Source organism: Enhydra lutris, unplaced genomic scaffold (assembly GCF_002288905.1).
Source record: "Enhydra lutris kenyoni isolate GAN:26980312 unplaced genomic scaffold, ASM228890v2 scaffoldscaffold3, whole genome shotgun sequence".
Taxonomy (NCBI): domain Eukaryota; kingdom Metazoa; phylum Chordata; class Mammalia; order Carnivora; family Mustelidae; genus Enhydra; species Enhydra lutris.
In genome coordinates, this window is record NW_019154087.1 from 30,475,093 (window position 1) to 30,501,106 (window position 26,014).

Genomic DNA, 26,014 nt, shown 5'->3' on the forward strand with positions numbered 1-26,014 from the left:
CCTGACTCAGTTCTTGCAGAGATAATTATTAAACAATTGTTGAGCACTTACTAGGCATTGTACACATGCTAAGCACTTGATGTGGATTTCTTTATTTAATCCTCATAACAAACCTGTAATTTCAGCACTTTGGAGGTAAGGCTTAACGTAATCCATGCTCACAAAGCTTGGTGGAACCAGTTCTGAATGATTACATAATACCTTCTGTCTGCAATCCAAAAATCAAGCATACTAGGTTCGGAGCAGTAGAGAAGTAGAATAAAAGGAATTACTTAAAGGTTTGGGTTTTGTTTTTTTTTTTCCTTAAGATTTTATTTATTTATTTGACAGACAGACAGAGATCACAAGTAGGCAGAGAGGCAGGCAGAGAGAGGGGGAAGCAGGCTCCCTGCTGAACAGAGAGCCCGATGTGGGGCTCGATCCCAGGACTTTAGGATCATGACCTGAGCCGAAGGCAAAGGCTTAACCCACTAAGCCACCCAGGTGCCCCTGGGTTTTTTTTAAATAGAGTTTTCATATCATACTTTTGCCAATTCAAAAGGTACTCCTAAGGTCTCCTCCTACCTTTTATTGGAGGCAAAGGTGACAAAGAAACATACTGATTTTATCAGTGATAAACTAAAAAAAGTGATAACTAAAACCTACTGTATTATTATTTACAATTTTTACAGGTCAGACTAAAAGCCAATGCTACTGTGTGCATTCTGACAGGAGATACGTGTTCGTAGTATGTGCCTAGCAACCATCAACACTGTGTGCCTTTAAGGGCTCTGCAATCTAACCGGTCTTCTTCCCTAGGGCACATGAAAAGTAAATTCTGCCCTTGAGTCATTTCTTTAACTCACACTTGAAATTTTCCTAAGGCCTGATTAGCTTCTGCAATCAAAACAACTCCAGGTCCAGATGGCTTCACTGGTAAATTCTACCAAATATTTACAGAAGAAATAATACCAATTCTACACAATCTCTTCTAGAAAAGAAAAGAGGAGGGAACATCTTCCATTTCATGAGTCCAGGATTACTCTCATGCCAAAACTAGGCAAAAATATTAAAAGCAAATGACAGACTAATATCCTGCACCAATATAAATACAAATCAGGCAATTTAATTACAGATCAGTACACATTACAGTTTTAAGAAAAAGAGGGATGCCTGGGTGGCTCAGTCAGTTAAGCATCTGCCTTCAGCTCAAGTCATGCTCCCAGGGTCTAGGATCTAGTCCCACATCGGGCTCCCTGCTCAGCGAGAGGCCTGCTTCTCCTTCTCTTCCCTGCTCCTGCTCTCTCTCGCTACATCTGTCTCTCTCAAATAAAGAAAGAAAATCGTAAAAAGAAAAAGGCTGGGTATAACATCTTCACAAAATGAACTGCATGCTATACATTCTCTCACTATTGTTTCTTGGAATAAGATATGCCTAGTTCTAATATGCCTGGTTCCTTGCCATCCAAACATTCGTTTCTACTGATCCCTTTCCAGATACTCCCCTTAGCCCTAGATACCAACCCTCCCCACACCATTTCCTCCTCTAGGACTGTCCTCCCCAGTGGGTGTAGCCAGGTTCAATTTAATAGGATATGAAAGATATAGGGCTGGCCAGCTGAGGGCTGTCTTTATCCAGCACAGCCCAAAGGGATCAAAACAGTGCTCACCCACTAAGAAAACCATCCCCAAAGATCCAAGAGGGCACCATCTAAAAGATGGCACCATAGTAAACACTAGAGCAATGAGTAAAACACAAATAGTTTCAGTCTAAAGCATAATAATTATGATCTTTTTACTTAGGGTACATTAGCTGTTGAATTCTCTTGGAGTGTAGGTTGTAATGGCTCTTCATTTCCTGTAGGAATCCAGTATTAAAGAAACACACACACATGGGACACCTGGGTGGCTTAGTCAGTTAAGCGTATGTCTTCGGTTCAGGTCATGATCCCAGCATCCTGGGATCCTGCCCCATGTAGGATTCCCTGCCAACAAGGAGCCTGCTTCTTCTCCCTCACCCTCTGCCCCTTCCCCCACTCATTCTCGTTCTCTCTCTCTCTCTCTCTCTCTCAAATAAATAAAATCTTAAAAAGAAAGAAAGACAGAAAGACACACAATTCAATATGTTAGGAAACGTTTGGGGTAGAGACCCATTCTAAGCTGTTTTGCTAACATATTATTTCACCTCAACCCTTCACTTATCTAAACTTTTTAACTTCCTGGATATAAAATATTAATAACTGGTCAAAGAGCTCTAAAAATATCTAACACATTAGAAATACAGTACTTAGTGTATGACTGAATAAAGTTAAATGGCATTTAAACCAAACTCTATACTTTGATCTGAAGTAACGAATCCTGTTATTTATGCTTTGTTAAACTCTCATTTATTCGCAATCCTTCTTTCTCATCTCTAACAACATTTCCTCCCACAATAACCTAGCATTTCCATTCAATGTAGACTTCACTTTATAGAACCACAGAAATTGTCTTTGCATTTTTATTTCCCTTTCCTTCAAATGGTGGTTAAACTGACCTCAATGAGATTTTAAGATAGATACATATAAAACAATCTCTCTATGTTTATTAAACCAGCAAATTCCTAAATTAAAAAAAAATACATAATTTGATGAATTAAAAAGAACAAGATCAGTAGGTCAAGAAACAGAAACTTTATACCAAGAACCATGAGTTGTCTGCCAAACCTTCATCCATCAAGATGGCAATGTTTTAAGACCAGAAAGCCCTGGTCAATTTTCAGGTAACTGCAACGAATTGTCTTAAGCCCTTAAGGCAGTCCACTGAAGAAATTAATTTACAGGATGAGTGAGTAGCCAAAGCAGGAAAAGTCATGTGAATTGGTAATAGATCCATGTGGCTGACAGCAATAGCTAAGAGTTTCACTTTGTGGTGTCTCAGAAAGTAACTTTAAAAAAGAAAAATCAGGGGAGCCTGGGTGGCTCAGTGGGTTAAAGCCTCTGCCTTTGGCTCAGGTCATGATCCCAAGGTCCTGGGATCGAGGCCCGCATCGGGCTCTCTGCTCGGCCGGGAGCCTGCTTCTCCCTCTCTCTCTGCCTGCCTCTCTGCCTACTTGTGATCTCTGTCTGTCAAATAGATAAATAAAATCTTTAAAAAAAAAAAAAAAGAAAGAAAGAAAAATCGAATATTCAGCTGCAAATAAGAGTATTTTTTTTTAAAAGATTTTGTTTATTTATTTGACAGAGAGAGATCACAAGTAGGCGGCGGGGGGGTGGGGAAGCAGGCTTCCCGCTGAGCAGAGCCTGATGCGGGACTCGATCCCAGGATCCTGAGATCATGACCTGAGCCGAAGGCAGCGGCTTAACCCACTGAGCCACTCAGGTGTCCCAATAAGAGTATTAAAACACCAAAAAAACAAAGTAATAAATTTTGAAAATGAATCAAAAACAAGAGATCTGGCTAAATTTAAAAGCCAGACAGCTCAAGTACCACTGCCTACAACACTCAAACACTTCTAGCAAAGGAAAGTGGGTGCCAGAAAATTAGGACATTCTCAGGTACTGCTCAAGAAAGATCCATCTATCCTAACCACCATCTCGTGTTTTTGTGTTACATACAAGATTAAAAAAAAAAGATTGCTCAGCCACATTTTATTTCCATGATTACAAACCACAAAGAATAAAAAATTTTAAAACATGTCCTAATTCTCGCTCTTGGGATTACATTTTCAGAAATTCAAATATGCACTTTCAGAACTGGAAGACTTCTTTCAAGACACGTGGAGGCAAAGCAAACAAAAGCAAAAATGAACTTTTGGGACTTCCTCAAGGTAAAAAGCTTCGCACAGCAAAGGAAACAGTCAACAAAACAAAGAGACAACCCACAGAATGGGAGAAGATATTTGCAAATGACACTACAAAGGGCTGATATCCAAGATATATAAAGAACTCCTCAAACTCAACACTCAAAAAACTGATATAAAAATGGGCAGAAGACATGAACAGACACTTCTCCAAAGAAGACATATAAATGGCTAACAGACACATGAAAAAATGTTCATCATCATTAGCCATTGGGGAGATTCAAATCAAAACAGAATGGCAAAGATTAACAGGACAGGAAACAACAAATGTTGGAGAGGATGTGGAGAAAGGGGAACTCTTTTACACTACTGGTGGGAATGCAAGTTGGTGTAGCCACTTTGGAAAACAGTGTGGAGATGCCTCAAAAAATTAAAATGGAGTTACCCTATGACCCTGCAATTGCACTACTGGGTATTTACCCCAAAGATACAGATGTAGTAGAAAGAAGGGCCACCTGTACCGCAATGTTCGTAGCAGCAACAGCCACAATCGCCAAACTGTGGAAAGAGCCAAGACATCCTTCAACAGACAAATGGATAAAGAAGATATGGTCCACATATACAATGGAATATTACGCCTCCATCAGAAAGGATGAATACCCAACTTTTTTATCAACATGGACGGGACCGGAAGAGATTATGCTGAGTGAAATAAGTCAAGAAGAGAAAGTCAATTATTATATGGTTTTGCTTATTTGTGGAGCATAAGGAATAACACAGAAGACACTGGAGATGGAGAGGAGAAGTGAGTTGGGGGAAGTCAGGGGGAGACGAACCATGAGAAACTGTGGACTCTTAGAAACAAACTGAGGGTTTTGGAGGAGAGGTGCGTGGGGGGATGGTTGAACCTGGTGGTGGGTATTAAGGAGAGCACGAATTGCATGGAGCACTGGGTGTGGTGCATAAACAATGAATCCTGGAACACTGAAAAAATAAAATTAAATTAAAAATTTTTTTTTAAATTTTAAAAATACAAATATACACTTTCAGAACTGGAATATTTCTAGTCTTCTGCATAAAAGTCGTTTCTAAGACAAATGGTACAGAGATATAAGATTTTACTTACTTGCTTTCTTATGCAGTAACTTGTGAGTTGCCCAACTTCCTTTAAAACATTCCTGAAAGAGCAAACATGAAAATTAGTGTCAGGCCTTCAGAGACATTTTAAGGAATACTGTATGTAAAAAATAGACACCAGACACTTTGCACAAGTCAAAATCTGTGACTTTACTACATCCTGTATTTGGGAAGGCTTAAGAAATGATGATACCTATTTAAAAATTCACTTCAGAAAGGAACCTAAACTTACAGTACTTCAAATAAGTAGAAACATTAGCCTATATTATAAATAGCAGTCACAGTTATATTTCAATTTTATATCATCAAATTATTTTGAAGTATTTGAAAAGAACCATAACCCAATTAATCAATTGTATACTAGGGGAGGGAAAAGGAAAATTTTGCAGATTTTTCCATTATTTATAGTAGTTTGATTCCTGGCTAGCTATACCCTCCTCTTTGTTTTCTCCATGCTGCCAACCCTACATGGTAAGCTCAGTAAGGGAAGGGACTATGTCAAGATTACCCCCACATCCCAAGAGCCAATCACAGTAGTTAGCACACAGTGGAGTTTCAGTGAGTACTTTGAGCAGAATGGATCAATGACCAGGAAGACTCAACTTTTCACTTAAGAAAAAAAGTTCATGTGACATATTTCAGATGCCAGTAGGAAGTACTGTCTTGGGAAAATGAACTCAAGTAATAAATTGAATTCAAATAATCAACTCAAGTAATAAATTAGAAAAAAAAAATGAATTCAACCAGACACAGATCTTAAGCATGCTTTCATTTTTATGGTATTTCCTTCAAAGGATTTAAAATTATTCAAACAAATCATTATCAATACAAAGAAAATTCACAAAATCCTACAAATGTTTTGACTTTGCAATATAAAAGTGTAAGTAATGGATTTTAAAAAAAGCTAAGAAAAAACAGAAAGCACCCCTAGGACTATATAGTAATCAAACCACATTACACTAGTGATGCTAAAGCTATTCTCCCCCGAGGTTCATCCAAAGGCTGAGGGGTTAGTTTCCTCCTCCAGGGCCAGAATCTTCACGACTTCCCCTTTTCTCTCCCTGTATCCTCCACAGCAGGCCAACTGTTTGGTTAGGAAAACCCAGGTCATACCTATTACCTCCTATTGCAAAATTAAACCCCAAGACTTCAAATGTATAAAAAGGTATCCACAACATTCAAGGATTTTTTTCAATTTTGAAGCTAAAACTAAGCTCAGTCTTTTGGGGAGGATGGGGGATGTGGTTGGCAGAATAACGGCACCCCCAGGAATGGCCATGTCCTAATTCACGGAACCTGTGAATGTGCTGGGTTACAACTAAGGTAAAGGAGAATTAAAGTTGCTAATAAACTGACCTTAAGGAAGAGGGAGGCATGAGTCATCAGAGAAGGAATGATGGAGGCAGGGTTGGAGAGAAGTTACATTGCTGGGATTGAAGATGGAGGAAGGGCCATGAGCCAAGACACTAGCCTCTAAAAACTACAATGCTCAAGTAACAGTTCCCAAAGCCTCCAGAAAGGTTGCCAACCTGCCTACACCTGACTTTAGCCCTGAGACCTATGCAGACTTCTGACCTACTGAACTGTAAGAAAATAAGTTTGTGTTGTCTTAAGCTACCAAGTTTGTGGTAATTTGTGATGGCAGCTATAGGAAACTAATACAGGAGGGAAAATAGTTATTCCTATCTGCTGTCACACTGCAAAAACCCTCACAACTGGCAAAAAGGTCAATTATTCTCCACCCTGGAGTTACAGGAAACTGGTTGAAACACACACACACACACACACACACACACACACACACACACAGACATCTATGATTCTGCCATAAGAGGTATTATAATTAACTGAAAAGTCCCAAGAACTGAAACAGGATTAAGTGACTTCCTCAGTACTGCATCTATTCAGCCTAAGAAAAGAAAGGTAAAGTCAGTATTAAACTATAATATGAAGACAGCCATAATAAATAAGTTACCATTTACTATGTGCACTATAAACCTGTATCTCATTTCATCCTCAGAAAAATCTTGCAAGGCAGAAAGCATTATCCCCATTTTACACATGACAAAACTGAAGCACAAACAGCTAAATAACTTGTCTGTCACATAACAGAATCACACCAGGCAGAATGAGAACACAAACCCAGGATTACCTAAGATCATGCTTTCTCACTGCTTCTGTGTATGGATGAGTAGGTGTGGGTGTGTGTGGAGAGTTTATATTCAATTCAAAGCATCTATTTAGTACCAAACTCAGAGCTAGAAAACATGTATGCAATTAAGCTCTACCATTATAAGCTCTAGAATTTTATCTTTTTTTTTTTAAGATTTTTATTTATTTATTTGACAGACAGATTACAAGTAGGCAGAGGAGATAGGCAGAGAGAGAGGAGGAAGCAGGCTCCCCGTTGAGCAGAGCCTGATGTGGGGCTCGATCTCAGGACCCTGGGACCATGACCTGAGCCGAAGGCAGAGGCTTTAACCCACTGAGCCACCCAGGCGCCCCTTAAAGATAAAGGGAGTGCCTCGGTGGCTCAGTCAGTTGAGCCTCTAACTCCCTGTTTCAGCTGTGGTCATGATCTCAGGGTCATGGGATTGAGCCCTACGTCAGAGACTCCACACTGGGCGTGGAGCCTGCTTAAAATTCTCTCTCTCCCTCTCTCTCTGCCTCTCCCACCACTTGTGCTCACTCTCTTGCTCCCTCTCAAAATAAGTAAGTAAATCTGAAAAAATAAATAAATTTTTATCTTTAAATCTAGGAAATGATAACTACTAACCATTTTCATGGATCCTCAACTGCCAAACCTATAGAGTGGGGCTGATACGTCTAGGGAAGATAAGATAGCAGATTAAAGGAGATCCTGTAAATAACTCATGGGAAAGTAGTTAACAAAGTTTCTAGCACATAGCAAGTATCAAAATATGGGAGCCCCTGACATCCCAGTGCTTATCACTATGTCTGGCATTGAACAGGTTTTCTTGGTTTTTGTTAAAGAATGAACAAAAATTAATGTGATCATATGCACAAAGCCTTCTTCTGGTTGTAGATGGAAATGTAAACCTTCCATCACCTTCCAGGACTGACCGCAAGCTGCCTACTCCACAGCCTTTCTCCCCTCTCCTGGACACCAAAGAACACTGCAACAGCAGAATTGTAATGGACCCTGGGAAAAACGTTCCCAGCCTCCTGGATGATACAAGTGGCCTCATGACCTAGTCTGGCCAACATGTGAGCCCAGTTGTCAGGTGAGGCCTCTGGAAAGCTTTTTAGAAAACAGGCACCTATTTTCTCTTTGCCCTTTCCCTGCTTCAAACCGAGAGACGCTGGCTGAGGTAAAGCGGCAGTCTTCTATCCACAAAGTAATAAGTGCACCCCAAGAAGCCAGGGTCCCTGATGACTTCGTGGAGCTGCTGTTCCAGTCTCAAATATCCACACCTCCAGACTCCTCATCATTAAAATAAAAACTCCACACCTTTAGTTTTGGAAGATGTATTGATTAGAAATTGCATTAGATTATGAGAAACAAAAGTTCGAAGAACAGTGACATCAATCAATCACTCACCTATTTCATAAGACTAAAAGGCAGGGGATGGGGTGGGGGTGGAAGTGGGGGAAAGGGGCCCTGGATGAAGGTGGCTGTAGCAACTACAGCAGGTTGAATAATGGCCACCCAAAGACACCAGGTTGTAATCCCTGGAAACTGTAAATGTCACCTTATTTTGAAAAAGGGTATTTTTGCATATGTGATTCAATTAAGGGTCTTGTGATAGGGAGATTATCCTGGTAGGCCCTAAATGCCATCATCATGAGTGTCCTTAGAACAGGGAGGCAGCGGGAGGCTCACACACACAGGAAAGGAAGTAATATGGCCAGAAGGGTAGAGATTGGAGTGATGTGGTAGAGCCTCTGGAGGGAGCACAGCCCTGCCATTGCCTTGATTTTGGTTCCGAGAAACTGGTTTTGGACTTCCTACCTCTCCAACTGTGAAAGAATACATTGCTGTTGTTTCAGGCACTCTTGTCAGTGGCAGTTTGTTACAGCAGCCACAGGAAACTAAGGCAGTAAATAACAAGACACCAGGGCATACACCTAAAGAATGACTCCAATTAGGGCACTGGGGATGAAGGACTAATTACAGTTTTCTTGAAGCTTTTTCTGCTTACATCTACTTATTTATGAGGTCAACTCCCAATTACACACAGTGATTTTTAAATGGGATCAACAAAGGCATATGACTTATTTTAAGAAGCTTCAGTCAGCCATTTCGACCCCTATTCTTCCCCCCCTTTCCAAACTACTCATCATCATGGGTAAGATTGGCAAAGGTGATGAGACAGATTGGAGTTTCACTTGTTTTTCCTTCATCCAGCCTACCTGATAGCAGAGATATTCATGGCAGTAAGGTTGTCAACAAGGAAAAGTTCAGGGATGGGGAAGAAAGGAGTGGAGAGAGGCATTCAGGGTGCATCCTGGAACTCCAGCCTAAGAGTCAGCCCGGTCCAGAGGCAAAATGCCACCAGGGCTGCATGCCTGGTGTACCAGTGCTGTTCTTCAGTTCCAGGCCTTGACTCCAGTGTCCCCTTAATACCAGGCAAACCATCTGCATACTAAGCACGCTGGATACAATTCTGAATTCATTTTCAGTAGGACAGCTTAGAATAAATCAACTGAATGTCGGTCAATGAGAACGATGTACGGCTGAAGTGGCTTACACGTCTCCTAGGTACTAATACAGCCAAGACTGCAGCACTGCAAAAACAGTCTTCCCTGAGAAAAATCAAGGTCAGATTTTTTGCTCTGTCACATACACCCTCCTTTCCAAAATCCGAAGGTACTCCACTTGTTAGGTAAGCACCAGCACAGTTTGTATCCTCAACCTGGCTAACCCTTTTCCTGCCATCATTAAAATCAGGATATAAAAAAGGCAGGAGACCATCAAAAAATGAAAAAAATATGTCAAGAATAGAGAAGAGACTTCTGAACAGAGCAGGGTTATCAAAAGATGACTTTCAGATACTCTTCAGCTCCATTAGCCTAGGATTCCATCTTTTAAGTAATTATGGAAGAGACTACAAGTTCTTAAAAACTTGTGACAGTAGAAATGATTATCTCAAAGTTAATCTTCCCCCCGCAAAGTAAAGCAAAACGACAAAAGTTGAAAACAAAGAGATGGTGTTTTTGAAAAAAAGGATTTGAAACCAATGAAGTCTGGGGCACCTGGCTGGCTCAGTCAGTAGAGCATGGGAATCTTGATCTCAGGGTTATAAGTTCAAGCCCCACAATGGGTGTAGAGATTATTAAAAGGGGGGGGCGCCTGGGTGGCTTAGTCGTTAGGCATCTGCCTTCAGCTCATGTCATGATCCCAGGGTCCTGGGATCGAGCCCCGTATCAGGCTCCCTGCCCAGTGGGGGAGCCTGCTTCTCCCTGTCCCTCTGCTGCTCTGCCTGCTTGTGCTCTCTTGCTTTCTCTGTCAAATAAATAAATAAATAAAATCTTTAAAAAGAAAAAAAAAAAAAAAAAATATATATATATATATAGAAAAAAAAAAGAAGAAACCAACAAGTCTAATACTTGAATAACAAAAGTTTCAGAAAGAAAAGGGAGAGGAGAGATCAAAGAAATAAATTCAAAGTTTCCCATAACTGAAAGACAGGAGTTTCCAGACTGAAAAGACCCCCAAAAGATAAGACTCAACTTGCCCAAGGAATGCAATATGAAATTTTGTAATAGTGCGATAAGAGAAAATCCAATAGGCTTCCAGAGAAAGGGGGGAGGGCTCGATCCCAGGTCCCCAAGATCACGACCTGAACCGAAACCAAGAGCTGGACACTTAACCGACCAACCCACCCATGTGCCCCAACAACCGGTTTTTAACACAGGCAGTCAGTCCTTACTTTGCACAATAGTGCAGAACCATAAAAACGACCATGCAAGCCATAACTGTACAAAGTAATCTTCATAATCAATGGGAAATTACAATTGTTCCATGACCTTTAAAATTTTTTGATACGACATCCCAAACTCTGTCAGTTATAAATACACAGAGTATTGCGGAAGAAAGTAAAATTCATGTTTGTTTATTAGTACACTGTACCACTGAGAATTAGAGCATTTTCTTTCTTTCTTTTTTTTTTTTTTTAAAGATTTTATTTGTTTATTTGACAGACAGAAATCACAAGTAGGCAGAGAGGCAGGCAGAGAGAGAGGGGGGAGGCAGGCTCCCCGCCGAGCAGAGAGCCTGATGCGGGGCTCGATCCCAGGACCCTGAGATCATGACCTGAGCTGAAGGCAGAGGCTTTAACCCACTGAGCCACCCAGGCACCCCAAGCATTTTCTTTCTTTATTTAAAAACTTACCAAGACCAGTTTGAATGTTTGCTTTCTTCCCATTGTATAACTCATGAAACGGAGTGAGCATCTTTTTTATGATTGGCAAACTGTCCTACTCCTTTCTAGGTATGGAACAGCTTCCAAATTTTATCATTTGTACTGTCAATACCTCTGAGAGTTCCATTAAAATTTTTGTTGGTATTATTTCCCCTGCAACACTGCTATTCTTTTCATCACAACTATTTTCCTCATTTATTCCAACAAGTTGGCCCCACAGAGTTGCTCTGGCTGCACGTCTAGAGTTTCTAGAACGGTGAGCAATGCCAACATTCCCGTGGTCAGCTATTTCTTCTACAAACCCCTTTCTGGATTTAGATTTCACTTCCGGTGTTATCATTTACCATTTCTTTGCTGCACTTTCTATCTTTGTTGACAAATTCCCTCTTACGATTATCCATTTTTGTAAAATATCACAGAAGTCATCACTGGCAAACAAAGCAACACAATCACAGACTTGGCTGTCTGGAAGAGAAACAAGTGAGAGTTGCACAATGGCCAGTCACTGATAGGTTCTGAAAGAAAGGAGGGATTGGTCACTGATCAAGGTGCCCACCTGTAATTTACACAATGATCCTAGGACTAAAGAGCTCTCTGTAAAGTATGTACTTCATTTAATTACTTCATGTTGCTGGGAGACTGGTTTCACTTAACTAAACTATGCTAACTAAATTCATGCATATCAAAACTGCAAAATGAGATCTGCCTTTAGTGGGTACCTATCTAGCTCAGTCAGCAGAGCATGCAACTCTTGATCTCAGGTCATGAGTTCAAACCCCAAGTTGGGTGTAGAGCTTACTTAAAAAAAAAAAAAAAAATCTGCCTTTACATAGTTGGCACTCTGATACAACCTATTTATAAAACTTTTCTAAATAGGTTATGTGAACAAAACACTTCTGTATCACCCAGAATCTTTTTTTACCCTCACAGAAGCTGACACACATTTCCTTAAGTTAAAAAAAATCTCTATCCCAACTGATTCATTTAGAGAACACAGAAGTTTACATACCAATTTAAATGGGGGGCAGGGGATACATACTAATTTAAACAAGAAAGGGAGGGGGAAGACATCATTTCTTTAAAGAAGCATTTAAAATGTTACCAAAAATTTAGCATATTCACCTAATTTTTTAATACTAAAAAAACAAAGAAGAATACTTTAACATTAACTACGTAGTACTAAGGATACTTCATTAATTCCTAAAGGGTTTATAAGTAGGGACAACTCAAAACCCACAAGATTTCCTAAAACACTCCTTTTCAAAAGTGGCTAGTGGCTAAAAATCATGGACTCTGAAGTCAGACAGACTTGTATCCTAGCTTGGTCACTTATTAGCTGTACGACACTTAGTATCTCTCAAGTTCTGTTTTCCTCAACTATTATGTAGGGAAAACAACTGTGCAGTGCTCAATTCTAATAATCATCAATTTTGTTAATTTTTGAAGCAATTTAAATTTTAAACTTGAAAAGATGAAGCACCTAAATATCTATCTTTAACGTGTGTCAATCCTGGCCCAAAGTCTCAGCTTATGAAAACCGATGGGCAATGAAGCAACTAGTCGTTACTGTGACTCTGTATCTTTCTAGCATCATGACTGCCCACAGAAGCTGCACTGTTGGGGAGGACATGTAACCTGAAGTTCGAACCTGCTCCCACCACATAGACCATCAGAGAGAATCAAGCCTCCTGGCTCATGGCATCCGAGTACAACCAGGGACCAATCTCTGGCAGAATTCTAAGCTACACAGACATAATGGCAACCCTTAGAAAGTCAAGTCTTTTTTTAAAAATACAAATAGAAAATAAAACATTGATCAGTGACACCAGTAGCCACAGTGCAAAGGAGGCAAAAGTCAGAAGATTTAGTCCAACCATAATACCTGAACAGAATGCATGAAACAGTTATTTAAGAACTCTGAAAAGCAAACAGTAGGAGGCAGATTAGGGAAGACCAAAATTTGAAGGTCCACCGAGCTGGTGATGAGTTCAGCATCCCAGCCGACCCTGCATATCCTCAGCGGCACCAGAAGTGACCATCTGGCATAAACACACAGTGCTCCCAGAGAAAATGCTCTAATTCCGGCTCAAAGACCAGAACAGGGAATTAACAGTGCTTAAAGAGCATAGATATCACCTTCTCCTCTCTCTTTATCCTCTCACACCCCAGACCCCAAGTGATCCCGAGGTAGCCACCCATGAGCCTGTAGGAGCCAAAATTCTGAGGAAGAGGCATTTTCCTTCTCTAATCAGTGAAGCTGTAGTCCACAGAGGGTGGACCAAACTCCACTTTCTGCTCTCTGCCTTCCTGCCATTTGGCCCCAGACACAAGCACAGTCATAACCTGTGCAGCAAAGCAGGTAACTAAACCAAAGATTTCTGGCCAGAGAACAAACAAAGAGAATTCCCAAGAAACCAGAAAGTACTGTGAAGGAGTTCCAGAAAGGGACCCCACAGAGTTGTTCATAATACAATACGCTGATGCTTGTGAGAACAGAACTAATCACAAGTGTATCATCCAAGTCTCAGACCAAGCACTGGGTCAGAAAGGTTAGAACTCGTAGCCAGAATCTAACCCAGATCAGGAGGCTGCTAAAACAAAAATATCAACATTCTCCACAGGATTTAAACAAGTCTCAAGATCTCATAATATTCAAAATCTCCAGGATACAATCTAAAATTATTTGACATATAAAGAACCGTAAAAATTTCAACTCACAAGGGAAGTGAGTCAACAGACACCAATACCAAGATGACATGAACGTTACCATTAACTGACAAAGACCTAGAAGCAGGTATTATTAAAATGCTCCAAAAACCAAGGAGGACATTCTTAATACCAGTGGAAAAAGAGAAAATCTTTGCAATGAAAAACAGACATAAAGAAAAACCACACGGAAATTTTAGAAGTGAAAAATACAGCAGCCAAAATAAAAAACTAACTGGGTGGATCCAAGAGCATGATGGAGATGACAGAGGAAAGAGTCAGTGAACTAAAGGATCAAAAGAAATTATCCCATTTGGACATGGAAAAGATTTATTTTTAACGAACAGAGCCTCAGGGACAAATGTGACAATAACGAATTACTGACAGCAAAGAGGGAAATTACACAATGATAAAAAAAAAAAAACAGGTCAACTAAGATGATATATCACAGTCTAAATCATACATGTGTAACAACAGAGCTTTAAAGTACGTGAAGCAAAGGTGATGAAAGTGAAAGAGAAAAATCCACAATACAGTTGGAAGAAAAATTAATATCCATTCATAATAAAAACTCCCAGTAAATTAGGAGAGCATTTCAACTTGATAAGGATCATCTATCAGGAGCACTGGGTGGCTCAGCCAGTAAAGCGTCTGCCTTCAGCTCAGGACATGATCCCAGCCCCACATCGGGCTCCCTGCTCAGCGGGGAGCCTGCTTCTCCCTCTCCCTCTCCACCCCTCCCACTCATGTTCTCACTCTTTCTGCTCTCTCTCTTCCAAATAAATGAAAAATCTTAAAAAAAAAAAATCATCTACCAGAAGTCTACAGATGCCATATTTAAGATTTTATTTATTTATTTGACAGAGATTACAAGTAGGCAGAGAGGCAGGCAGAGAGAGAGGAGGAAGCAGGCTCCCTGCTGAGCAAAGAGCCCAATGTGGGGCTCGATCACAGGACCCTGGAATCATGACCTGAGCTGAAGGCAGAGGCTTTAACCCACTGAGCCACCCAGGCGCCCCCAGATGCCATATTTAATAGTGAAAGACAAAACGCTTTCTCCCTAAGATCAGGAACCAGACAAGGATGTCCACTCTCAACATTCCTAATTCAACATTACACTAGAAGTCTTGCAATTCAAAAAGGCAAGAAAAAAATAGATAAAAGCCATAGAGACAGAAAAAGAAAAGAAAGAAAACTGTCCCCATTCAAAGATGACATAAGTATCTATATAAAAATACAAAGGAAAAAACTCCCAGAACTAAAATATCAGGTTAGCAGAGTCACAAATACAAGGTCAACACACAAAAGTCAACTGTTTTTCTATATACTGGCAATATATAATTGGAACATGACACAAAAGCAATACCATTTACAATTACTCCTCCCCAAATTAAATAAAGAGCATAAAGGTAACAAAACATGTACAGCAACTATATGCTAAAAACTAAGAAACAATGATAAATCAAAGAAGATCTAAATAAATACAGAGACATCTTGTGTGCCTGGAGTGGAAAACTAAACATCAGAAAGATGTCAATTCTCCCCAAATTCATTTATAAGTTTTAAAAAATCTCAACTGGGATTTTTTTTTTTTTAGATATAAGAAAGTATGATTCTAAAATTTATATGAAAAGGCAAACAAACTAAAACTGCTCAATTTTGAAAAAGAAGAACAGAATTGGAGGAATCTTACACTTTTTCTTATGCTAAGGAAATAATTTTTCCTATTTCTACTCTAAAATTAATTAGGGATTGATGGTGAATATCACCAAATGTATCTTTAGCATCTATAGATGCTAAAGTATTTTGTATTTGATATAATGGCTTAATGTATTGTTATATTAATAGCTTTTCCTATTATTTCATGATTTCTACCTCCCTGAAACAAACTAGTTGACTATGGTGGGTTATTCTTTTTTATACTATGCAATACAACTTGGTAATATTTGTTTTGCAAAGTTGTAGGCATTTTATATCTCTCACTGTGTATTGCTGGATATTTTAATTCAGGTTTTCCTTACTGCCCTTTCTTCCCACTCCTGTCTACCTGCCATTTCACTATTACTGCCAACCCTTATCAGCCACTGGCCTACAAATAATTTGTCTCAAAAATATAAATACTCCTGCCATCTTCTTAATGAATAAAAAGGACCAGGTGGCAAATATCTTAGAGGAAGGTTCCCATCAAGGTGGTTTAGCAGAACATCACCTTCCATTAAGAATAAAAGCCCGTGGAGCCTCCGTCCGACGTTGATTAATGGGAACCACCATGTGTTGAGAGCTTTTCTTGCGTCGGGCATCTTGGATGCATCATCTCATTCACATGTCACATGAATCCTAGGAATTGGATATTAATATTCCCATTTTACAGATGGGGAAGTTATTTAAACCTTTCCTACGAACTAAAGTCAAAATAATTTGAGCCAGTTCAAACAGCTATTGAGTGGTAAAGCTGGACTATAAATATAGGGTTTTCTGGATCCAAAGTCCACTCTCTGCACAGCTACAGGGCTCACAGGGCAGGGCAGGGCAAGGAGGAAGCGACAGCTTGGTAAAGGAGATAAAAGGGGAAAGATATCGGTCTGCACCACTGCCTCCCCACTGCAACACCGTGCCCTGTGCATATTTTCCATTTGGCTGTCCCTGAGTTGTATTCTGTACAGTAAATCAGTAAATGTGAAGAGAAACGAAAACAATCTAGCAGCATAGAGGAGAAAGAGGAAGAAGCAGATGAGATCAAGGTAAACGGGGACAGATTTCAGAGAAAAGGCTAAATAAAAAATTTTAGCTTAAGATTTTTAAAAGTATAAATATGAAGAATATGAAGAATTTCTCAGTATATACTAAGGATTGGCAAAAGGACAAAATCAAAGGAAAAAATATGAGACTGGTCCCAAGCAGAATCAGATTACCATTTTACAAACATTTTACAATGTTAGATGTTTTTATCCACAGAGCTTATATTATTATAAGTATGCTAATTCTCTTACCAAAATTATTTCTTTATTAGAAACTATAGTAACCCATGTTATCAAGTACAGACAGGAAAACAGAGTGTTTCTTATTGAATTCTGTTGAATAAAGATGTTCATTAAGAGATAGATTACGTACCTTGAGAACTTCTTGGCATACAGAGCAACCTGTTATTAACAGTGATTACTCCAAAGGAATAAGAGACAAACTTGGGGGAAGGCAGCCCTCACTTCAAATTCTCCACAACTAACACGTATTACCTTTATTTTAACAACAACAACAACAATAACAACAAAGGATATGGTAATAAAATATCTCAGAGATTTTCATGGAATTAAAACATACACACAGAAAAATACTCAGCATCCAAACACTGAATAGAAGTTAACCATCCTGATGGATCAGCAGCTCCCAGAAAGAACTTCACATGAACAGAATGAACTCAAGAACTTCTAAGTTGTACCAGTGAAAAGTTACTAAATGCTAATAAATCACTCCACTAGATTATTAATCCTTCATGTTGGTAAAACGCTACTTCTAAATAATAAAAATGAGCAAACACAGCCAGCATGTTATACAATATGGTTTCTTAAACCCTACTGTTAGGCTATAAGTGCTTTCTTCTTCATTTTCAAATGAAGAGGACAAAAAACGAAAAAACTGCCTGCTTACTCTAGAAGACCTACTAGACTCAAGGAAAACAAAGGAACACAGTAACATTAGAAAGTTCAGGAAAATGTCCTTTCAAGAAGATACAGACCTGTTTTGTAAGTTCCAGAAATACTATAACTAGCAACTATATTGGCATATTGTGGTTTTGCAGCTGTAAGACCTGGCTGTTTCTACTATAAAACTTTGGTCAAATAGAAGGATTAAGAGATGTCAAAAATCAATCAATTACTATTAAGTGAGTGTTCAACATATAAAAAGCATTCCTGAGTCTACTGCATTTGAAAATAACTATTTTGGGTCCAAACTATGGTATTCCATGTAAAATTGCTATTCAATAGCTTTGACCATTACTGATTTCTGTAACTATAAAGTAATATCAAAATTACTTCTAACTAAAGGGGGCATTAAAAAATTGTCACCCAGGGACGCCTGGGTGGCTCAGTTGGTTAAGCAGCTGCCTTCGGCTCAGGTCATGATCCCAGCGTCCTGGGATCGAGTCCCACATCGGGCTCCTTGCTCATCAGGGAGCCTGCTTCTCCCTCTGCCTCTGCCTGCCATTCTGTCTGCCTGTGCTTGCTCTCTCTCCCTCTCTCTCTCTGACAAATAATTAAATAAAATCTTTAAAAAAAAAAATTGTCACCCAGATGTGGTTTTAAATTAGAAACAAATGTTTTATAACCTTAGAAAAGAAACTATTTTCTCAAAATACTGTTTTTCAAGAAATCTCCTGCAAATATTTTAGCAAAATGCAGGAAACAGGGAATACTACACAAGAGAAAGTAAAAGCAAATCCCAGAATGATATGAAATAAATACCCACCAACCCCCTCCCCCCAAAAAAACTCTACAACAGAGACAGAGACCTACTAATCCAAGTTGAAAAGATCAGAAGACCCAAAAGAGACTTCTTACAGAAACATGAAAACTGACAAATACCAAATATGTTTAAATATACTACAAAGAGATTTACAAACCCAAAGAAAGGGTTGGGGTAAATTAAAAATAAGTACACAAAGAGCTAAGTAAAGGATCTGCATGGGAAAGAAAAAGTAATCACAATATAGTAATAATGGGGAACACATGTAATGCCTACTATGTGTCACTGTTCTAATTACTTTACAGATGTTAACTCTTAACAACCCTATGAGGTAGGTATTATTTATAAACTCATTTTACAGGTGAGAAAACTGAAACATACAGATGATAAAGGACTTGCCCAAGGTCACCCGTCTACTACGGGGCAAACAGGCTACATGACTGTTGTCAAAATCACTTATAAATCAGAAGATAAGCATATGGCAGGCAAGGGGTACAACTAAATACTCTTCTTGCATCTCCAGGAAACCTAGAGAGAAAGCCTAAGCCAAATCATCAGGACATAGCAATATAATCATGTTACTTAGAGATATGGAATTAAATGACAAAATAATCTGTTTAAAACGTTGAAATAAAGATAAGTAAGTTCTGAGGATGTAATGTACAACATGATGATACTGTATTGTGTATCTGAAAGTTGCTAGGAGCATAAATCCAAAAGTTCTCATCAGGGAACTTTTTTAATATTTGTACTATTTGTAAGGAAATAAATATTTGTAACTAGTGAGGTAATGGATATTAACTAAATTTACGGTGGTAATCATGTTGCAATATATACATATATCAAATCATTTAACTTGATATGCCTTAAACTTATACAAAGTTAAGTCAATTACTTCTCAGTAGAACTGGAAAAAAAATGTTGAAAGAAATTACGTGGTATAAGGATTACAGAATATTTGACTCGAAGCACGTCTTTCCAAGAATCAAAATCATATTCCCTATAATGCACAGTGCATATATACTCATCTCCTACAGTCAGTATTTTAAATTGAATGCCATTTTCTAGCTCCGTGCAGAATCCATCTAAAAGACTAGTTGCTTTCTTTTCCTGAGTTAAAACATTATACCAATTAATACAGGATTAGGATAATGTATTTATACTTTCTGCTAATAGTGTGACTGAACAAGTTACTCTCCACCCCACGAGTGAATATCCCATGGGGCAAAACATACAGCCCCCCTTTTTTAGTCTCTTCCCTGGGGGACATCACTCCTCTGATGAACTAGGCCTGACAGACTGACATCAAGAACTAAAACAATTAGACTGACTGCCCCTTTCTTTCACATTGATCTTACTTCCATTCTAACACCTGTTGTATTCAGTGACTTACCCCCTTACAGGGGTATGTCTACACAGTTATCATTATTTGACTGTTCCAAGATTATACTCAGAAGGCCATGTTATTTACAACAGGACAACATCCAGAACCCAGTCATCAAATCTTCCTGAATTTTAAATAAACAAAGACTTCTTGCTTCCAATTGCAAATACTTGCCATCTGGAGTGTTCAGAGTTAAGTTCCAAAGGTTTTTCTTTTTACCCGTCTTGATCAAGGAACTCTTTTTAGAAAGAAATCTAGAGCAGTCTTCAGTATTTAAAACAGAAAAAAGAGTGGCTCTGACTAAGACAGGAGCTGGGAGCTAGTGCCATTCCCACTTGTGCCCAACTCCATAGGTATCTTTCAAAGCAATTAAGCTTAAATAATCAGATGCCCTCCTATCCTCCATTCAAACCTCACCTTTCTTCAAGAGTACAGAATATAATAATAACTGATTTTAAATACCATCTGTCCCTCAGTGGAAACTGACACTTCTAAACCCTTTAGCAATAACTACCTCTACAATTCACTTAATCTATTCCATTGTGATATCTACTGTTGTTTCCCTTCTCAGGTAAACTTCGGACAAACTAAAAGCAGTAAAAAATTTTTAAAGGAACCACATTTCAAAACCCTTCTACTCCATCCTCACTTCAGGGTGGGCAGAATAAACCCAAGATAATATATAAAGACCAACATTCAAATACCTCTTAAGTTTTCATAGAAAATTATTTTTTCATATCTATTCTGAGAAGTAATAAGCTATGTAGTAATTACCAAGATTTAAAAATAATCATGCTTGATTCTACTTTAGCAAAGAACACTTTCAACAAGATTATGAACATACCCCTGGAAAAACACAATGCACTTTACATATTTCAGACTAGTTGCTATTTTTTTTTTTTTTAAGATTTTATTTATTCATTTGAGAGGGAACAAGAGTGAGAGATCACAGAGGGAGAGGGAGAAGCAGACTCAACGCTAAGCAGGGAGCCCGATGCTGAGCTCAATCCCAGGACCCTGAGATCATGACCCGAGCCAAAGGCAGATGCTTAACCGACTAAGACACCCATGTGCCCCAGACTACTTGGTATTATAAAGAAGCTTACAACGCACTGGGGATCAACTCTACCCCCACCTAATTTTTCTCCCAACTGTATTTTCAATATAGCCATCAGTGACTAACATTTTGAAATTTCACACATTTATTGAAAAGTAGCTATCCAACTAGGTTTCTGCATTCCTCAGAGTGCTTTACATTTGGGTCACAAAACTTACATCAAATTCCAACTTTTTAGTAAGAGGACTAATAGGATTATTCTCATTAAATAAACGGGGGAGCTATCTCACGGAACAGCTTAAGTAGCTAAAGACTTGTATTTCAACATATACAAGGGTTCAAGTAAATGAAGGAACTAAAGTATTCATAAAAAACACCTCTCACCTATATCAGGACACCTACCTTCCTCTTACTTGCTGAGGCCATGAAACAACCTGGTTATAGCCTTCAAAATCACAGAGGGTGTCAAGAATATCCCTACATCTCCTAACGACTTTTGATGGCTGAACAGCGTTCTTTCCCCAACCCACAATCCCACTAATTTTCTTCTCCCATTCGTTACCAGACTAGGACCACCCGAAACCACGAGTGACTGACTACCCATTCAGACTTGTGAACGCTTAACTGGGCAATCTTTCTCTCCTCATCTCTGCAAAATGTACCAATGACCCAACTAAATTAGACTTAGAGTTCCCCAAACACACTTTCTTTTCCTTGCCACAACCTGGTCTATCTGCAGCTGATACTCCCCTTTACATCTCAGTTCTCAGAAGCTTTATCTACCCCTTCAGGTCTATTTCAAATGCTATCCTCTCCATATAGTGCCCACACCACACCCCAACCCACCCCCAAACCTAAGAGGTCACATGTGCTTATTTGGTCCTTATATGAGAGCACTTTATCCCACTGCTTTACTCTCTACCTGCTGAACAGCACCAAAGCACTGTCTATTGATTACCTATTAAAACTAGCTGTAAACCTTGAGTTTTCACCCCAAGAGAAGGTATTTTTCTTTAACACCAAGGAAAAGGTCTACCACGTTTAGGAGCTGATAGAAGATAGTGTGGTTCTCAGTCCTACCTATATATTAGAATCATCTGTAAAGATTTTCTTTAAAAATATTCATGCTGTTTCCTACCTCAAATTTAATCAGAATCTCTGAGGACAGGTTATGTTGGTGATTCTTTTTTTTTTTTTTTAAGATTTTATTTATTTATTTGACAGAGAGGGTCACAGTGAAAGAGGAAACAGAAGCAGGGGGAGTGGGAGAGGAAGAAGCAGGCTCCCCGCCGAGCAGGGAGCCCGATGCGGGGCTCGATCCAAGGACTCCAGGACCACGACCTGAGCAGAAGGCAGACACCTAATGACTGAGCCACCCAGATGCCCCTATGTTGGTGATTCTTACTTATTCCCAGGATTGTGAATCACTGGACAGCAAAAAAGTATCAACAGGGGTAAGATATTTGTGTTTTCATTTCACTGATGGAACAAGTCATTTCCTATTTTATTCTTCTTATCTAGTTAATCCCAACATCTCCCATCCTATTTTAGGCTCTACTAATTTGACAAACTATCAAAACAGCTTCCTACTGGTTTCTCTACCTGGACCACCTCTTGGATTCAGCTCAGATCATGATCTCAGGATAGTGAGATCAAGCCTCATGTTGGGCTCCACGGTCAGCTCAGTCTGCTTCAGATTCTCTCCTCTCGCCCCCTGCCCTTCCCACTTGTGCTCTCTCTTTAAAATAAAGACGTAGGGTGCTTGGGTGGCTCAATCAATTGAGTGTCTGCCTTCAGTTCAGGTCATGATCCCAGGGTCCTGGGACCAAGTCCCACATTAGGCCCCCTGCTCCACAGGGAGCCTGCTTCTCCCTCTCCCTCTTCCTGCTGCTCCCCCTGCTTGTGCTCTCTGTCAAGTAAAGTAAATAAATAAGACGTTAAGAAAGAAAGGGAAAGAAAGAAAGAATGAAAGAAAGAGGTAACTCTTTTTTAAAAAAAGCTTATGGGATGCAGTTAAAGTGAAGTTTATAGCTATAAATTCATATATTAAAAAGGAAGAAAGGGGGCATCTGGGTGGCTCAGTCGTTAAAGCTATAGACTCTTGGTTTCAGCTAGGGTCATGATCTCAGGGTCAGGAGATTGAGCCCTGCATTGGACTCTGTGCTCGCTGCAGAGTCTGCTTGAGATTCTCGCTTTCCCTCTCCCTCTGCCCCCCTCCCCTTCAAAAATGATAAAAAATATTTTAAAAACATTAAATAAATTAAAAAAATAATAAAAAATTAAAAGATCTCAAATTGATAACACTAACTTTACACCTCAGGGAACTAAAAGAATAAACTAAATCTAAAGCTAGCAGAAGAAAGGAAATGATAAAGAGTACAAGAGATTAATAATACAGAAAAACAATGACAGAGGGGGGACGATGGAGAGCAGTGAGGGGAAATCAACCCAACTAAGAGTTTAATTTTTTTTAAACATCAACAAAATTGATGAACCCTTAGCTAAATTAACTAAGAAAAAAAGAGAGGACTCAATTCACAAAAAAAAAAGAGGGTAATTTCCCACTGCATTCATTCTATGAAGCCAGTGCTACCCTGATACCAAAGACAGATAAAAGACACCACAACAAAACTACAGACCAGCATCCCTGATATATGCTGATGCAAAATCCTCAACAAAATAATAGCAAACCACATTCAACAACACATTTTAAAAATTATACACCATGATGACATGGGTTCCTGGAATTCAAGGATAGTTCAACATACAAAAAAATTTAATCAGCATTTAAAAATCACCACTACGTGAACAGAATGAAGGCCAAAAATCACAGTCATCTCAATTAATGCAGGAGAAACATCTGACAAGACTCTACACTCTTTCAAGATTAAAACACTTGTTAGGAACAGAAGAAACTATCTCAACATAATAAGCTGAAAAGCTAACATCACTCAATGGTGAAAGAGTGAAAACTTTTCCTCTAAGACCAGGAACAATACAAGGATGCCCACTCTCACAATTTCTATTCAACATAGTATTGGAATTCTTAGCCAGAGCAATTAAGCAAGAATAATAAAAGGCATCCAACTAGGAGGGAAAAGCAAAATTATCTTGGTTCACAAATGCCATGATCTTATATGTAGAAAATGTCTTAAAGATTCTAAAGTGAAAAACCATTAGAATAAACAAAATCAGTAAAGCTGAAGGATACAAAATCAACATGCAACAACTATGTTTCTGTACACTAACAATGAGCAATCTGAAAAGGAAATTAAGAAAACAATTTCATTTATAATAGCATCAAAAGAACATTTAGAAACAAATGTTTCTAAGTGAGGAAGGTGAGAAACTTATACCCCCAAAACTACAAAACATTGCCAAAGGAAATTAAAATCACCTCCAAGTGGAAAGCAGTGCCATGTGTATGGACTGAAAGACTTAATATTGTTAAAATGTTAGTACTACCCAAAGCAACATACAGATTCAACACAATTGCTCTCAAAATCCCAAAGACTTATTTTGTAGAAATTCAACAAATCATCCTAAAATCCACATGTAATCTAAAAGGCCCCCAAACAGCCAAAACAATTACTTTTAAAATGAATACACTTAGAAGACTGAGACTTCCTGATCTCAAACTACTTGATCTCATACTACAAAGCCACACTAAGCAAAACAGTATGGTACTGCCATAAAGATAAATATACATACTACTGGAATAGAGTGAAGTCCAGAAATAAACACTTATATACATAGTCAAACGACCTTAGTAGAGTGCCAAGACCACTCAATAAGGACAGTGCCTTCAATAAATGGTGTTAGGAAAACTAGATATCCAAAAGCAAAAGACTGAAGTTAGACATTTATCTTATACTATATACAAAAATAAATTCAAAATGAGTTAAAAGACCTAAATATAAGGCCCAAAACCATAAGACACAGGGGAAAATTTCATGACATTAGGTACAATTATTTCTTGGGTCTGACACTAAAAAGAACAGGTAACAAAAGCAAAAATAAAGTGGGACTACATCAAACCATTAAGACTTTTAAGATTTTGGGGACGCCTGGGTGGCTCAGTGGGTTAAGCCTCTGCCTCAGCTCAGGTCGTGATCCCAGGGTCCTGGGATCGAGCCCCACATCGGGCTCTCTGCTCAACAGGGAGCCTGCTTCCTCCTCTCTCTCTCTGCCTGCTTCTCTGCCTGCTTGTGATCTCCGTCTGTCAAATAAATAAATAAAATCTTTAAAAAAAAAAAAGACTTTTAAGATTTTTATTTATATGAAAGAGAAAGAGCATGAGCAGGAGAAGAGGCAGAGGGAGAGGGAGAAGCAGACGCCTCACTGAGCAGGGAGCCCAACGTGGGGCTTGATCCCAACACCCTGGGATCATGACGTAATAAGCCAAAGGCAGACACTTAACCACCCAGGCACCCCAAACATTAAGACTTTTGCTCATCAAAGGACACAACTGACAGTGAAGAGGTAACCTATGGAATGGAAGAAGAGATCTACAAATCATGTACCTGATAATATTATGGTTAATATCCAGAATGTATTAGTCAGTTAAATCCAGAATATACAAAGAATCCTACAACCCAACTAGAAAAAAATCAAATAACCGGATTAAGAAATGTCAATAGACATTTCACCCAAGAATGATTTAAAAAAAAAAAAAAGGCCACAAGCATCTGAAAGATACTAAATATCTCTAGTCATCAGAGAAATATAAATCAAAACCCAATATGAGATCACCTCATATCCACAAGGATAGCTATTAAAAAAAATAAAAATAAAAATAAATTAAAAACAAGCATTGGCAGGGATCTAGAGAAGCTGGAACCCTTGCGCACTGTTGATGGGACCATAAACTACTATGTAAAACCGTAGTGGAATAACGTAGATACTGTGGAAAACAGTATGATGGTTCCTCAAAAAATTAAAATAGAACTAATTAATGATCCAGCAATCCATCTTCAGGATATATAGCCAAAAGAACAGAAAGCAGGGCCAAAGAGACAACTGCACCTAAGCAGCACTGTTCACAAAAGCCAAGAGGTGGGAGCAACGCAAATGCCCATCAAAGGATGAACTGATAAGAACAAAATGTGGTACCTGCATACAAT

General features: G+C 38.9%; 1 protein-coding gene across 2 annotated transcripts in view; it reads right to left on the reverse strand.

Annotated features, from left to right (window-relative positions):
* LOC111157617 (methionyl aminopeptidase 1) overlaps window positions 1-26,014 on the reverse strand; it is a 66,431-nt gene that overhangs the window by 28,015 nt on the left and 12,402 nt on the right. For both annotated transcript variants that reach the window (XM_022519196.1, XM_022519202.1), the window contains exon 2: window positions 4,887-4,938. In XM_022519196.1, the coding sequence (XP_022374904.1) occupies window positions 4,887-4,938 (52 nt within the window). The remainder of the gene's footprint in view (window positions 1-4,886; window positions 4,939-26,014) is intronic.